At 41.0% G+C, this 17,635-nt stretch overlaps 1 protein-coding gene across 5 annotated transcripts in view; it reads left to right on the top strand.

The window, feature by feature from the left end:
* Positions 1-3,291: 3,291 nt before the first annotated feature.
* The window catches only part of GRIK2 (glutamate ionotropic receptor kainate type subunit 2), a 629,459-nt gene continuing 615,115 nt past the window's right edge, over positions 3,292-17,635 (top strand). For all 5 annotated transcript variants that reach the window (XM_068550777.1, XM_068550778.1, XM_068550781.1 and 2 more), the window contains exon 1: positions 3,292-3,458. In XM_068550777.1, the coding sequence (XP_068406878.1) occupies positions 3,344-3,458 (115 nt within the window). In that variant the 5' untranslated portion in view covers positions 3,292-3,343. The remainder of the gene's footprint in view (positions 3,459-17,635) is intronic.

Raw genomic sequence — 17,635 nt, 5'->3', positions numbered from 1 at the left:
CTAAATATATACGATTGTCTGACATCAAACAGTGGGTTTGTTTGTTTGTTTTTTCCTTTGAGAAAGGAGCAAATGACAAATTTAAAAATGAGTTAAATCTGGTCAGTGAATACTATATAATGACTCTATCAATCCTTCATATTGCCCCAGAACTATGATGTATGGTACCAGTATTGTGGAGAAACTTGTAATAACTTCACAATTGCCTGACTATAAGGCATCTTCTACACCACCAAATCATTTTGTTCAAGTATTGGGGAGGTAGTTTTAGGGTTTTTGTTGTTGTTTTTGCCCTGGGAGTGAGTGAAGTTTAATGAGAAAGAATGAGAATTAATCTGATAACCCTTGTAACAGATGGAAATCTGGAGGTGGAGAATTCTAAAGCAATAACTAATTGCACATTTTAGAAATGTCTTTAGCCAGTGAACATTGACAGCATTATTCAGTATTCTGAATTTTGGTGGTCTTTCAGGCAATTTTCTGTACTGAGAAACAAGAAGTTTAGTGCTCATAAGGGAACTCACAGTTAATGTAAATGGCTTTTGTAGTAGTATGCCCTGGAAAGGGATGGCTATTAGCACATCCTGGGTATGCTAAGCAGTCCCAGTTAAGTCACACTGAACTATACACACAACACAGTTGACAAAGTAGTCCTTCTGACAATGTGAACAATGCAATAATTCAAACTCCCAGAGTCTGTACAGCAGAAATATGCACATTGTCACTTCAAATGGCACATTACCCATTCAATGGACTACTTTCAAGGTACTGCTCCAGAATAAATTGACGTCTGGAGCGCTGTCCGCGGTACTGAAGAAAGGTCGTCTCCTGTCTTGCAGAAGTTCAGTTGGACAGGTGGAGTTGCTGTCTGTGGTGTTGAAGCCTTTTGGATTAGCTGATGGATGTAAATGAGCCTAATTTAGCATATGTGCAAAGTTGGTTCTTTGGGGACCAATTAATAGTAAGAAAAATTTGTGATAGACTTTTTACTGCTTAATTTACTGTGTAAGAACTTCATGAAATTAGAAGCTTGATCGTTCACTTTTCAACTAGACACCCAAAAAATAATCCCACAAAAACTAAATAGTTTAGAATGCTAGTTTTAAGTAGAAAAGCTACAACTGTAATGTCAGATGCCATTATGTTAGCAGAATACATGAACAAGGAGTTATGGTACATTTTGTTTTCTCAAGTTCCGTTAAATGCCAACCAGACTTCAAAACTGCAGTATTTTGATTAGTCACAACAGAGCATGCTATTTTCTGGTAGTAGATATCAATTATATTGACAGATGAAAAAATAAGAATATTTATTGTTGCCCTGGCAGTCATTATTATCTCTGCAAGGATCAAAAAGGAAAGGAACAAATAGAATGGAATAAATGAGACAGCAAATACAAGACAGGACATGTTGGGCTGTACATGCTTTACAAGAGGTATTTTAAACATGGACTGAAGGAGTCGCTAGATACCCTTGGTTTTAGCACAAGGTGTTCCTTTTAAAGTGCTCAAATAGTCAGATTATTTGATTGAATTGCCTGCTACATTGCAGAACTAGCCATTCATGATACTTATTTTTGACACTGCAGTTATGCCTCCATCTTAAAGAAAAAAATCAATGCCCACTTGATGCCTTTGCAAAATGTAGGTTTATTTTCAAATCAGCATTTTATAATATCTTAAGAAAAAATAGATTTAAAATAGATTTTAAAAATTTTGCTATCTGGAAGAAATAGTACTCATATCGCTCCTTACTTAAAATTTAGATATTCTTTAAATATGATATGATCTTATAATTTTTTCATAAGGGTTAACCTATGCCCTGCTAGTTGGTTATGAAAAAGATTAATTTTAAGATACACGTCCAGCAATTTGCGTTTTGTGCTTCCTGATCGCTTAAAAATATTAATATATAGCAATATATTTATCACTATCCATCTTAGTTTCACTTACTAATGTAAAATATTAGGACTGGGTATTTTAATCTATATGCATGGAGGACAGCATATTACCTGTTTCAATAATAAAATATATTTTTATGTTAAAAGAGAATATATTTCTGTACTTTTTTTCTTGAATAAATTGCTACTTGTGAAAGCCAAGACAGTCACTGTCTGGGGACTCTGAATATTCTGATCAGAAGACTAGAAAATAATAAGGTATTTTTAGACAAAACTGTGCCACTCAATGTTGCTCAAGCTATGATTCCATATTTTACCCCTTCAAGAAACAGATATTCAGAAAACCAAAGTGAGAAGAAATTTGGGCATAAATTATTGAAGCCTTTGGAGTTTGCTGCACCCATTCAAATAGCATTGTCTTTTAATATATGCACAATTACTTTAGATAAGGTAAAAATGGGTGGGAAATATGATTCCCTCCTTTTAATTCAACATTTCCCCCCCTAAAAGGCCACTTGCAGAAATCTGTTTTTATTGCTGGGTAGTAATCAAGGAATATCCCACTTAAGTTTTTAAAGACTATCTTCACCTCTCCAATTGCACTTCAATCTATATTAATTCCTGGGCAGAATTTTAAAAGTATAAAAAGACCCTCTTTCAGCCTAAAAACAGTTTACATTTGCAGTAAATTCCTCCGTGTTAGACCACTTCCTTTTTTACAACTCCTAGGCAAAGTGACTTTGTCTTAGCTTGTCATTTATTAAAATTCATCAGTTGATGTAGGAAGTCCGCTTGCATACATCAGTCACTACCTTAGTAAAGACTCTTACTGGAAATAAAAGCACTTTTTTTTCCACGCAAATAAATCCGACTTCTTCCTTGCAGCTCAAGGTGGGCGACCAGATCGGTTGCATAATAGATGTTGGGAAGCTCACTGGCAGGAAGCCTTAAGAGGCAAGCAGCTATCTCAATTTTTCTCACTTAATCTTGGCTTCACGTCAGAAGCTGTGCAGCAGTGCAGTAGAATAGGGCCTGGCAAAACCTTTGAGAGCAAAGCGCCTTTTGTGCTGGGACTGTGGCTCGCTACCGACGCCTCGGCGGTTTCCAAGGCTGGGCTTCCTATTGATTTTCCTCCTCCTTTGCTTCCCCAGGCTCGCGCGGCCGGACATTGTGGGTGTGCGTGCTGGATTTCTCCCGGATGCTTCCCGACTAACATGGATGTCCCACCATCCCTTGCAGTGGAAGGTTGCTCCTTGGCGCAGTGAGGGAAGAACATGCAGCGATTGCTAATGGGTTTGGGAAGCGGAGACTCCTTCCTCTCTCTGTGACCATGCCGTGATCGTGTCTGCGGCCACCACTCGACGCATCCTCATTCCTACCCGAACCGGGAGCCTAACGCTAGATCGGGGAAGTGGGTGCCGCGCGTGTGGACACAGAAACACCATGAAGATTATTTCCCCGATTCTAAGTAATCCAGTCTTCAGGCGCACCATTAAACTCCTGCTCTGCTTACTGTGGATTGGATATTCTCAAGGAACCACGCATGTATTAAGATTTGGTAAGATTCCCTCCCCATCCCTCTCCATCGCCTGGTATCCGGCTCAGAGGCAGCCGGATGTAAACAGGCGTGTTCGCTCCTCTAGGCGGGTGGGCTCGGTGCATTGGGACCTGTTCACTGCTCCGTCGCTTCCCAGGGTTTGAAAGGACCCACTGTGCTTTTCATTTCTTTTCTCCCCACCCCACCCCTTTACTGGAAAAAAAAAAAAAAAATCAGCCGCGGGAGGATGAAGTGAGTGTCAGTGTGTGGTCGTGGCGGCTGCGTTACGTCCCCATGGTAGCCAGTCTCAGAGACGGTAATGACGCTGGGGGTACGGCCACCGCCGCCGCTCCCTCCTGTCGCCCCGGGAGCCTCCCGGGCTCGGCCCGCTGCTCCTTCCCCAAGAACGTGCGCGCTGGGGCTACACGCCTCTCAGATGGCCCCGCTGATGAGTTAATATCTGGTAACTCTTCGGCAAGTTGGCGTCTGTCCGCTTCCGCCTGGGACCTGGGCAGGTCCGCAAGTGAAAGGCGCTAACCGTTTTGATTTGTCATCAGAGAGCCTTTTCGGTTCATTCTACCGGTTTTTCAATCCCTGGTCCCTTTATGGGTACGCGGAGCTTTTAAAGATATTGTTGTAAGGTTGAAGGGTCTGCTTAACAAGGGGAGGCTGCTGTTGGAGAGAAATAGCGTCGTGAGGGAGAGTTTTTGTTTGTTTTAAACTTGTGAGCCCTCCTCTCACAGGTTTCTCACTGCGCGTCCTGGACTAATAATACATGATGACCAGTGGTGACTGGGGCGGAGGGAGTCTGTGTATGGTAGTCTGAGTCTGCATCTTTATTTCACTTGTAGCATGATAAAAAAAAAAGCCGAGGTGGCAGTTCTATATGAGGGGAACCCATTGCTTTCCTAAGGAATCAGGTTTCCTTGGGGCTCGAAGGAAAAGCTAAACGTGAGACTCCGGTGGAAACGCTGGTCAGATTTGCTTGGAGGAAATGAAGCGTGGGCAACGCTCAGCCGCTTTCGATGGCCAATGGAGTTTCAGTAGGAGAACTAGTCAGGGAAAGTTCCCTTAAGTAGATAAGAGCCAGAGAGGAGAAAGCCAGCAGGGTAAACGCTCCCACTGTGGGCGCCTCCTTTGACAGTTCGAGTGGATTTAGACCAAAGAGTGCAGGAAACCGTATAATCCTGAGTATATGTCTTTGAGATAAAAGCAGATACATTAAGTCACTCAGTCAAATTTAAATCGAAGAGTGATTGCCTGCACTTCCTATTATGTCAGCAGTATCTTCTCTCTTGCCTTTTTCCCATATGCTTTTTCTATAATGATAAAATTCATCGTCTATCTCAGGCTTTGTGGAACCAGGGTAGGAATGCTTTCACATACTGAAAAAGGGAACCCTACCTTCCCTCCCCCACCAACACAGAGACACACCTGGAGTCCAGAAGACTGGTAATGACAAGAAAAGACAATGAGTTATAACTGGATTCCTGCTGTAGTAGTTTTCTTGCTTTCTTCATGCCTTTAGATGGTACTTAAGCACGTTGCTCTTAGCAACAAGCGTGCACAGGAATGCTTGTTTCTTTGGATGAAATTAAACAGGTCCCTGTATCGCTGGAAATGTGTGTGTGTGTTCAGCTGTTCTGCCTCAAGCATGGTAAGTGCTACAGTTTGGTAGTTTTGCCCAATATTTTGAGTAGTACAACCTACTTATTTGGAATACTGAGGTGTCTTCTGAAGTGTGTTTGTGAATGAGTGTGTCTTAATGTGTTTGAGGACTGGGTGGGGAAAAAAAAGAAGTCTGGGAGCCGGAAGACTGCCACCAATACTCTAAAGATTTAATTATTGCTGCTCTGGTCTTGCAGCATAATATGTGCTGAATCATTAGATTGTTACATTCGCTGATCATTTCATATCTTCATATTAAAAATCTTGGCGACTGTAGCAGAGTGTGTAGCAGCTTTCCAAAAGAGCTGACACACACACAAAAATACATTTTCCTAGACCAGTGCTTACTAAGAATGTCTGTAAGAAATAGGGGAGTAGGCAGACACCTTCCCACCTGTGCCTTGCTACCTTAAACCAGCAGCCCAGTTTCTAGATAACTTGTTATTTTCTCCATTAACTTCAAACATCTTCCACGTGGAGATTCATTTTCTCTGATTTCTGACCTGAGCTGTGGTGAAGGACTGTATACATGATCATCTTTGGAACATTTACCTTTTGGGGATGTTTTGATGCAATGGCAGGAGTTTTATTTTCTTCTGGGAAGAACATGTTTTGAGTGGGGTGGAGATGGGTTGCGCGCGTATGAGCCACTCTTGAGAAAGGTTATTTTCAACTTCAGCTGAAAAGGCGAACCAGAGCCTCCTCCCTGGCCCAGTGCCTTGGACGGGAAGGGGTTGGAATCGTTGGTGCAGCAGCTGCCCCTGGGGTGCGGGCGAGACCCGCCGCCTCTACTGAGGAGGTGGCATCCAGCCCCTTCCCCACCGACCCCGGTGTGTCTGGCCTCTGCCAGCCGCCGGGCGCCTCTGCGGCGGCGCTATGGCAACCGCGGGGCCCCGCGCGGCGGCCGCCCCATCCCCAAGCCCTCTTCCCCGTAGGTGGTGGCAAACCACCTTCACGGGCTCTCTGCTGGCCTTTCCCCCGCTCCCGCTAGGGCTGTGACTTGACTCTGCGTCCTCCTACCGACGAGTGTGGATCGGGGAGCAGCAGCCTAGGGTGCTGACACTTAACGAGTCCCTCGCCACCCCCGCCCATCTTCCGAGTGCTCAATCTTTTTCTCCCTTTCTCCTCTCTCTCTCTCTCTCTCTCTCTCTCACACACACACACACACACACACATACACACGCGCGGACAAATGCACTCTAGCGAAGCAAGTCCAACGCTCTGGCACAATGACTCCTCTCTGGCCCCCAGGGAAACTTCCTGCAGTCGCATCCGCGAGCGCCTGTGTCCTGGCGCCCCTTCCCACCCTGCCTGGCCTCGGGGCTGCCCACTAGGGCCTGCTACTCCGACGCCGCTCTGTAAACACCTCCTAGAGAAAGTCTTCCCGAGCGCCGACCCCAGGGAGCTTTCCCGAAGCTTGCAGGCAGCCTGGGGAGATGGGGGAGCGACCTGAGGGTCAGCCAAGGGTCAGCTCCTCGCCCGCGGGCGGGCGGCGCCGCGCTGTGGGTGGGTCGTGGCAGTTTCCCCGCCTTTGATCTTGGCTTGGCCCAGCTTGGCTTCTCCAGGGCGACCACCCAGCGGGCGCGTTGTCGGGGGACACGGTGGATCTTGGACACTTAGAGGGTCAGTTTCCCCGCTCCAGGTCAGGTCAGAAGTCCTGGGGCCGGCGTTTTCAGGCGCGGAGCCTGCGACGCCGCCCGCGGGGCCTCTCGCGTGCGCTCCCGCCCGGCAGCCCGCGGCGCCGCGCAATGCAAATGAGGCACCTTTGTTTCCCCGCAGCTGCGGCCCGGCCCTGCTAGCGGCTGGACGGGCGAAAGCGCGAGCCCCAGTTCCAAGGTCTCCCAGCACCACAGTGGCTCCGAGGTACTTGAACGTTTCTTTTGTTACTTTAGCCACCCTCCTCTTCTCGCTCGACCTCTGCTCCTGGGAAGGCGTGGGAAGGGGTAGAAGCCAGCTCCGGGCGGGGCTCCACGCCGGGCTAACAGTCCGTCTCGGAGTTTGGGGGTTGGGCGGCTTTGGCATCTTCTTTAAGGAATCACTTCCCAAGCCACCACTTGTTTACGATCTTCGAGGTCGGGTTTTCCAAATTCCTTATCTGGAATGGCAGTTAGAATGCCAAGAGCGAAGACAGGAACCCAAACTTTCTCCCAAACTCGTGGGCAGCTTCTCCAAGACAGTCCTTTCAGAGGAGCTGAGATCGTGGTAGGCCACTCATTCCCTTCAGATGTTTCGACCTAGCTTTTCTCTTCGGCGTTCCAGTAGGACGGCTTTTCAAAAAGGCTTCCCAGGCGAGGTCTACCCCCAGACGCTCTCGGACCTCCTTGGCACTGTGCGCTGGCTCCATGGCACAGCGCTTAGCCACCTCCCTGCGCACAAGCCAAAGGTGAAGGCAGCCAGCTCAGGGACAGCCCAGATTATAAAACCCACAGAGTGAGAGGGGACGCAAAGTGTGCCTATGGAAATCCCCCTATTTGTTGGCTATCCCATGTGCTCCCAGATAGAATCATTAGTAGCAGATGTGCTACAATATCGAGGAGTGTGAATGAATTGGCTGGGCTTAGAAGCCGCCACTCTCTACAAGATCTTTGGAAGAGATTTTTCTTCCTTTAGGAGGTGAGGTGGGCGGGAGGGGGGGGGGAGTGGCGTTACAGCTGGAAGCTGGAAAACTGGCTCTTGGGAGGTGGGGATGCGGGAGTAATAGCGGCTACTGTCTGAAACAGATAAAGCCCGAACACCTGCTCAGCAGAGCTCTGGAAAGCAGGGGAGGGAAATCTTTCCAAGAATCACCAACACAACGGCCACGCTAAAAAAAAAAAAAAAAAAAAAAAAAAGAAACGTAAAGAAAAAGAATCTGATCTGTTTTTTCACGTAAGTTCTCACTTATTCTTAAAGCTTCAAAGAATAATTCTGATGTGATCCATCAACGGAGGCACACTCGTTTCAGAAAATGACTTTAAAATGATCTTTTCGTCCTCTAGAAATAGCACCTCTTCTCCACCAAGACACATGGGACTCAACATGTTTTCTGGCTTTGTGAGGTTGTCTTTAAGAAGTGAACAAGGGTTTATATGTCAGTAGACATTTCTTCAGATAGACACCTTTTGCTTTTTAGCTTAATTCAAGTGATCACTGCAGTGTGTTCAGTCCTGAATTCTCAAATGACACTGTTTCAACATTTACTCAGCACTGGAAAGTTAATGTGAATTGCTCCCACACAAAGGAGGAACATAACATAGACCAAACACAGGATGTATCATTGGTTATCAGAGCCTTTTCAAGTCTATTCACCATTAAATAAAGGGTTGCCTATGATAATGATGACATAATCTTTGATTTTCTTTTAATTATTAAAATTTCTGATAAATATCTTGCTCTTTTGTGGTAGAAATTCAAGTGAGAGGGATTTATTTTCTCTTTCTGTTCTTAGGATTTTACTGTGTTATTGTAGCTCCAATTCCATTGATTCCCTGGAAATTGTTGATGTCCATTTTTACACATCAGAGTAGAAAGTAGTTCACTGTCTTTCAACTGTAATAGCCTTAAGGCTTTAATCTACTGCATCCATAATACCTGGGGTTTGCAGGAGATCCTAAAATTTTCCTCTGTAGGGTGGTCTAAAGTATTGAAATGGAATTGTTGATTGTTTTGCATTTGGGTGGTGAAGCTTTATCTTCTGTGGACTTTCAATCTGTAATCCAGTTATCAAGGTACTCGAAGTGCTTCAAATGAATCTTAAACCCTAAATCTTAGCATGAAAGGTAAGGTCAAAAGCCCCTGAAAGAGAAGGAAGTAGGTGCACATCATCATTATTGATTGGTCTAGATTAAACACTGAAGAGGAAGATTTCAATCTGATAACGTCATAGGGCTTCCTGTTTTTCTTTGCTGCTTCTGCTGACAATTTTGTAAGGTAATTAAATTGGCTGATTGAAGTCACGGTGGTCATGCGGCGATAAAGAGCATTTGGATTTAATGGAATTTAAAACACAGAGCACGGAACACAACTCTTACCGAACAAGAATTTTAATGGCCCATTCCGGGTGCTGACTAAATAGAACGCCCTTAACAGGTTTAATCGAAAGGGCAAGGCAGATTAGCACTATATAGTCTTTATGGTTGAAGATTGGGGAATTAAAATTATCCCTTTAAAAGACTCATTAATGCATTATCAAGATTTAATGTAGGTTAAATAAGCTTTCTTTAGACCTTCACCATATACTGTGAACCTAGGTTGAGGACCAAGTTTCAAAAAGGAAATATTTTTAAGAGCTCACTTCATAAATGGGATTACATATGTTTCTTATTTCAAAAACAATAGACATGTAAAATTTTTTGAGAGGATCCACGGTATTGAGGGTAAATGTTGATGAGGAATCGTTTCTTTTCAATAACTGAAAAGAACAAATTTTACTTTTCTTTAAAAGTTTTGTTTTTGGCAATTTTTTCATATAAGCAATGCTTATCTGTACTAGAGAAACCGCAAAAATAATTTCAAAAAATGTTCTTCTACAGTTTCAGTAGAGTCATAGGTATCTGACTTAGGTTTTATGTTGTCTTTTTAATCCCGCCCTTGTTTTTCCTTAATGAAACTTATCCATTCAGGTTACCATACTTTAGTGCATTCAGGTTCCTTCTGCCCCTGGAAAAAGGGCAATTCTTCGCTTCACATTGAGAACACATTTAGTGTTCTCATTGTCACATGGTGAAAGTCAAGCTTCAGTCTCTTACGAGATTGTTCCTTCCAACTGCTTCTTGCCTTGTGAAATTGTCCTCTCAAAGTTGTCTGTTCCTTTGATTATTCTTAAAAAAAACCCAAACCCAAGTTTTTATATAAAAATCTCCCCAATTTTGATTGTACATAATTTAAAAAATTGTTTAAAAAAATTCCAAGTTGACCAAATCGAAAGCACTCAGCTGGTTAGGAGGTAGCCTCAAAGTCACCAGTTTTCACCCTCCTGCCCACCCCATGTCCCCACTCCTCATTGATCCCTGAACAAGTAGGCTTATTTGTCTCTTGCCTCACACCATTAGGGCCAAACATTTTATACTGTTGTATTTTCAAAGTGACAATTAGCTTATCAGATAAGACTAATATGGTAAAACTGAATAGGAGGTTAAAGAAGACCCTTAAGATCTTTCTGCAGAATTTTTTATTTTCCATTTTATTTTTATATTTCGGCTTTGAGGCTCTTTTTCACTTACCACAGCATTCCAATATAGCATTTTCCTATTGATTGACTTGAATCCTTCATTTCCTTAATTAAAAACTAAACATTCTTTTAATAGAGACAGGTCACTGGACAGCAGAGCTATATGTAAAGATCTGAAAGGGTCTGGGGACGTTGTGGTTTTCAGATGTTTTTCCCACAGATACATGTAATTCTATCAGTCTTTCTTTTTGGTTTAGCATTTGCTCTCTTCCGGGGCCTTGTTTTAAGACAAGTATATTCTGAAAGGGAGAGCACATAGTCCCTAGACTGTAAAGTTAGGATAAGTTTATTAGATCAATCGATTCTGTCTGTGATAGAGATGCTCAGATACAAAAGAGAATTCCAGGTACTAAGGGAGTGCTGAGTGATTAGCACTGATGTGAAGGGGAGGCTGAAAAAAGAGGGAAGCCAAATGCTGTTTGATACACAGTCTTTTCTAGCTTTACTGCCAGACATTTCAATGCGTTGTAAATTGATCTTTTTGCTTGTATTAGTCCAAGTCTTTGAGCATATGTGATGATTTGAAATCAGATGTCAATGATATTCTTACATTGACACGTCTCCTCCCAATCAAAAGGCTCTTTAAATGCTTTTCACACCCTTTTAAATCAACAAGGTACTTTTCCATCATTGAAGGAAAGCAAGTGTTTGAAAGGTGTTGCCTCTAATTCCCACTTCTATCTCCAGCTCTGCCTCACTCTGAGTCCTTGACCTATCACAATGGGAATATTGCTCAGCTAAAATGATCAAATAAGCAATGCAAATATCAAGGAAATGTTCTGCTTCGGTATCATCATAGGCATTTAGTTTATTTTATGTTGTCTTTTTAATCCTGCTCATCTTTTTACCAACGAAAGCCTCCATATTGTTTATTATACCTTTTAGTGCATTCAGGCCCCTCCTTGCCCAGAAGAAATGAAATGAAAACTCTTTCAAGATGAAGGAAAACTATCGAATCATGTAATATGTGAGCCAAAGGGGCCTTTAGAGATCAAGTCTAGTATCCTAGGTTTAGATATGAGTTGCCAAGAGCAGTTAAATCTCTTTTTCTGGTCACAGCTAGTTAGTGTCAGAATTTAGACCAAAACATGAATATCCTGACTGCTGGTCGAGTGATGTTTTTCAGTGAATTATGCTATTTTTCCAGGGTAGCCTCTGATTCTCTGTGCTTTGCATCAATTTTAGGAAGAGTCACTGGTTCTGGTAGCTTCCCCTAGACATTTGCCTCCTTTGTTTCTTCCACCTTTTCTTTCATAGAACATTATTCCATAGGTTATCCCTTTTCTTTGTTTCCTTTGTCTGTAGCTCCTTCCATCTCCCTCTCCCATGCCTGCCAGCGTATTCTTCTCCCTGTGTCCAAAACTTTGACCACATCCATTTATTCAGCAAATAGTAATTGAATACATATTGTGTGCCAGGCAAATACAGTTCTAAGACCCAGATTCTGACCTCAAGGAGTTTGTAATCCAATTGAAGAGAAAAGACGTATACATATTAAAGTACAAATTGAGTGGTGCAGAAAATATATACAATGTTGTTTAAAGGAGATTATTGTGGGTTTGCATTTTTATAGGCGAGATTAGACTCCAGCTAGGACCTGTAAAAAAATAAAATAAAATGTGTGATAGGGAAGAAGACAGGGAAATATATCATTGGCAGAAGACTCAGAACCAGAAAAGGAATTTAGGCAGAAGTTAAGAAGGTGAGCTTTGGGATACGGAATGGACCGGCCCTATCAGAGGATAGTTAAGGCCTTGCTTTTTCAGAGCTTTAATATTTAGGTTGTAGGGTTTCTTCTCCTGTTTGTCACCCCCTAGAAAGCAATTGAAAGTGAAAGGATGGGCTTGACTTGGGCTGCAACAAGCAGTCAAGTGGTTTCTCAGTCTGCTGCTTACATTTTATGAAGAATAAGTGGATCTCTTTTCTCTGTGTTATTGAAATGGAAGCAAAGGACCCACCCTTCCTTGGTCATTGAAACCTTTAAGAAGTTCTTGGTCTGGAATCACGGATACTTCTTTTTTTCAGATTTTTAAAAACACTTTTTTTTTTTTAGAGAAGTTTTAGATTCACAGCAAAATTTGAGCAGAATGTATAGAGACTTCCCATAGACCCCTGCACCTAAACAGACAGCAGCCTCCCCGACTATCAAGTGGTATATTTGTTACAATTGGTAAACCTACATTGACACATCAGTATCACTCAAAGTCCATAGTTTACACTGGGATCCACTCTGGGTGTACATTCCATGGGTTTTGCAAATGGATGATGGCATGTATGTACCATACAGAGTATCATACAGAGTTTCACTGTCCTAAAAATCCTTTGTGCTCTACTTCCCCCTCCTTATCTCCCCGCCCCCGCCCCCCCCCGCCACCCCACAACCACAGATCCTTCCACTCTCTCCACAGTTTTGCCTTTTCCAGAATGTTATATAGGTGGAATCATACAGTGTATAGTCTTTATAAGTCGGCTTCTTTAGCTTAGTAATAGGTATTTAAGGTTTCTCTGTGTTCCTCCATGACTTCATGGCTCATTTCTTTTTACCACTAAGTAATATGGAATCACGGATACTTCTTAAGTGAAATTCTTAAATGAAATAAAAGAATATCTTTTTAACACATGGCCAGATCAAATGATTAAGCAAGGAAAAGTTTTCAGTTAATCTAAAGGAGAATGCATTGGAAGACTATTTAAAAGTACCCTTAGCTTCCTTAAGGGATATAGTATATTGCCCGCTAAGGCATTCTCAATGTTTTTTGTCTAATTCCAAGAGAGTTCCATTACCTGAAACTATATATATATATATATATACACATATATATGGATGTATATATATATATAATTGTATCATTTTATATAATATATAATAAAATTATTTCAAATCAGAATTTAACATTAAATTAAAATTAAAAACAATTTTAGTAGAATGAATTCATTGTAGTGATATTTTCTAATTCTGCGTGAACTCAGGACCCCAGACCTGTATGAGCTAGGAATTTTACTCTTGACTTTGTCATCTAGTGACTGTAAATTAGGAAAAATAATTAAATCTCATTAGGTCTTGATGTCTATTTCTGTATAATGGGTATTACTTGTTATCTAATTTCCAAGGATAATGTTGGAATTAATAGGAAAATGCATAGAACTCTGGGCTTATTGGTAGAAAAGGACTTTGGGGATTGAAGGTGTAGTTGTTCATTTACTGTGTATGTGTAGAGCAAGGTCAAATTTGTTATCACTTGTGTATATTTCATTCAGCTTCTTAAAATGTGCATAAACATTTGCAATAGTCTGTCTTTTCTAAACTGTTCTTGAATAGACTTCCTTGGATTGCACCTGAAGCGATTATGAACATGTTGAAAAGGATTATTGACTAATAGAACAAACTTTCTTCTGAGTTGGTAGTTTGACAGAAGAGCGAGTCCATAGTTTCCTTTTCTTCTCTGTATATCAGGAATTTAATTGGCATTATCAAATATCCACAATATAAGTAAGAAACATATCACAACTAAAAGCCAAAATAATAAGCAAAGAAATCATGCTAAGTCTGGTGGTTTAAGATTTTTTCACAACAGCATAGTCTTTCTAATTTATGTTTAAAAACATTTTCTGAAAAGCTGTGCCTGATTTTATATATACTTAATTCTTCATCCATCTGCCTGTTATGAACTTTTAGCTATTATTCAAGTTTTGTAGGTACACAAGTGACTGTATTGATTCGGGAAAGTTTCACAAACACTCAGATTTACTACAGTTGTTTGGGATAGAAAAGGGGGACTTTTCTCTGGTGATGTTGGCATCTTCATCAAGGAGCTGTCCTAGGCAGTCTTTCCGGGACTTACTCTTTAAGGCTCGACAGACTCTGGTGTCACTCATACAGCACTCACCTCACCATTCTTCCTTAAGGCCCCTCTGAATTACTTTTGGCTCTTTTTTTATAAGCTCTAACCCAGTGTTGGGGAAGCAGCATAGAGGTGAGTAGAGAGAGATGAAGAACCCCCTCAACCCCACACCAGTGGTGCCACATTAGAGCATCCAGCAGACCATTTGAAAAGTGTATTCAGCTTATAATACATTTGTATATTTGGAAAAATTTTAAAAAGTTCTTAAAACTTCGGAATATGAAGTTTATTAGGAAAATTTCCTGGATGTTGAGGATAATGAGATTTTGGAGCACTGATTTCTAACTTTCAGGAGTTGGATGAAGGAGAGGCAGTCTCAAATTTTTATGATAATCCAAAGGATGAATGGCCTAAATGCAGGTTGAAAAATACTCCCCTGTCTTAAGTCTGGTTTGGGGTTTCTGGAAGCAGTTCTGCATCATAGCAGAACTGATGTTGGAGTATGTGAACTTGCCGTTGAGTTCCTGCTTCCGGTGGGTGAAGGACAGGGCAGTATTCCATTCTGTCATCTTTCCCTGAGGATTCTGGGTTGATCCCTCAAGAAGCCTTCCTGGGGATTGGGGGTGATGTTTCAATGACTCATCGTCAGCTTGTTCTCTAAGATGCATTTCTCTTCCTTTTACTGTTCCATACATCAACTATCCTTTTAAAAATCTAGATTGTTTTGTCTCCTCCAAAACGTCTATTTTCGATAGGGATTCTGTAGAATAAATTCAAGCATTGGCAAGAAAGTTTGATCAGATCAATGGTTCCCAAACCTTGTTTCACATCAGAATGGAAAGAGCTTTAAATAATTTAAATTCCTGATTCCCAAACCTGGAGATTCTGTGATTTAAAATGTTTCATTTTTCACAACTGCGTAGTTCCACAACTGCATAGTTGTAGAGCCTTCACTTTTTTAGAAAACTCTTAAGAAATGCACTTAAAAGAAACAAAACAAAACTCCCAGGCAGGTTGAAAATCAATCACTGAGCTAGTTAATCCTAAGGAGTTTTTGACCTTAAAATTATAATTCCTCTGCGTGGGTGCATCAGCTTTCTGGACTGGCAATTGATAATCATGGCTAGGCTGTGTAAAACAATGAGTAAATTTTGTAGATAAGGGTTGTGGCTTGGATATTTTATCATCCCTCTCAGAACACACACAGTGTTGGGCTCTCAGCATACCACTGATGTGCTTACTGATCCTTTACAACCTAAGCATTTAGAATATTTACACTCATATAACCGACCCCACCGCCCAAGGGAATCTTAAGCAGGTGTTGTTTTACAAATAATGTCAAAGATGATGAATAGTTGTGGGACCTTTCCCTCTCAACCTCCTACTAGAGTCGCCCCTAACAGATCATCTTAAAATGTTGTTTTCCCAAAATCTATCAAAAAAAAAAAAAAAAAATCCAGCAGACATCTGCTCTAGTTAAGAAGACCCCAACTCAGTTGCCTTGAATACGTGTGAATGGCCCAGAATCTGGGCTGAAAATAGAGTCCAGCCTAGGTGTTCATTAGAAACCCCTTGGACTAAACCGTGTCCACCCCTCGCCCAGCCCATTGCTGTGACTATACTATCTGGGTCATTGTTAGGTCATGGTGCCAAGGGTTGAAATCTGGACACTACTTTTGGAATGAAACCAGAATGCTCGTATATTTGTTTCAGGTGGACATTGTCAATAATTATATATGCTGCTTTAGTACTAAAACTGATAATATCTTTATCTGTCCAAATTATTGGTAACTAAGAGTTTTCCATATTTATTGCCAATTAGGTAAAACATCAGTTAATTAAGTATATTCCTATAATTTAACTGGCCATCTGGGAGACTTTATACAAAATTATGTATAGGAGACACCTTATTGATGGTTCCATTAACAGTGGCACAATTATAGATTGGTTAGAGATTCCTTTTTTTTTTTTTTAAATTTTATTTATTTTATTTTTGGCTGCATTGGGTCTTTGTTGCTGCACATGGGCTTTCTCTAGTTGCGGCGAGCAGGGGCCAATCTTCATTGTGGTGCACGGGCGTCTCATTGCGGTGGCTTCTCTTGTTGAGCACGGGCTCTAGGCACACAGGCTTCAGTAGTTGTGGCTCGCAGGCTCTAGAGTGCAGGCTCAGTAGTTGTGGCGCACGGGCTTCCTTGCTCCGCGGCATGTGGGATCTTCCCGGACCAGGGCTCGAACCCATGTCCCCTGCTTTAGTAGGTGGATTCTTAACCACTGCGCCACCAGGGAAGTCCTAGAGATTCTAAAGTATTGAAATCATCATAATTACATGCTAATGATAATTTTAAGATAAATATTGAAGAAGCTCATTGAGTTAACTTTACTATTCCTCAGAATTTTTCTTATTGGGACTCAACTATGTTTACTAATATGTGTTTAAATATTGTTAGTTATTTTAATGAAAATAGTTCAAAGGGGATTTAATGATTGAGAGCATGGAAATATGTACTTTCAAAAAATTGTATCTGGTGGTGTGCAGTTCTCTGGAAGACATATTATGAAAAATCCTTTTTTATGGCATGAATTTCACAGTAAGCTTTTTTTTAAATTGTTATCTGAATTTTATTTAAGTATAATTGATTTACAGTGTTGTGTTAGTTTCAGGTGTACAGCAAAGTGATTCAGTTATACGTTTGTATATGTATCTATTCTTTTTCAGATTATTTTCTATTATAGGTTATTATAAGATATTGAATACTGTTCCCTGTGCTATACAGTAGGTCCTTGTTGTTTATCTATTTTATATATATTAGTGTGTATTTGTTAAACCTAAACTTCTAATTTATTCCTCCCCTGATTCCTCTTTGGTAACCATAAGTTTGTTTTCTATGTCTGTGTGTCTATTTCTGTTTTGTAAATAAATATCATATGATATTACTTACATGTGGAATCTAAAAAAAATGATATAAATGAAATTATTTATAAAACAGAGATAGACTCACAGTAGGTTTTAATCCTGTATATTCATCCAGTGATAAGTTAGAATTATTATGCCTTTAACCTTCCCATTTGTTTAGGATAAATTTAAATATATGCATAGGATATGAAAAAATGTACACAGTAGATAATGTTATTAACACATTTACATTTATTCAAGGATACTCATTTATTGGCTTTAGGTCGGAGTCTCTGACTTTACTAAACTTGACAGCCACAAGGCAGTGGTAATGGAAGTGAATTGCTCAAAGTTCTTTGAATTTTATACATCTTTTATTGCCTAGCAGGTGGCCAGACTACATCAGCATTTTTAATATAAACAAGGATAGACTCTTAGCTAAGATTTCAAAGTAGCATATTTTCTAAGTGGACTGTGGAGAGAATTTTAATGCTCAAATTTGTTTATTGTTCTCCTGTGCTGCGTATGTTATAAGGGAACTAAACGAATATAAAAAGATCACTACGTATTAATAAGCAAAAACCGT

Source organism: Eschrichtius robustus, chromosome 9 (assembly GCF_028021215.1).
Source record: "Eschrichtius robustus isolate mEscRob2 chromosome 9, mEscRob2.pri, whole genome shotgun sequence".
In the NCBI taxonomy this organism is placed as follows: domain Eukaryota; kingdom Metazoa; phylum Chordata; class Mammalia; order Artiodactyla; family Eschrichtiidae; genus Eschrichtius; species Eschrichtius robustus.
The sequence above is the reverse complement of the archived record's forward strand: the minus strand, read 5'-3'. Positions and strand labels throughout refer to the sequence as shown.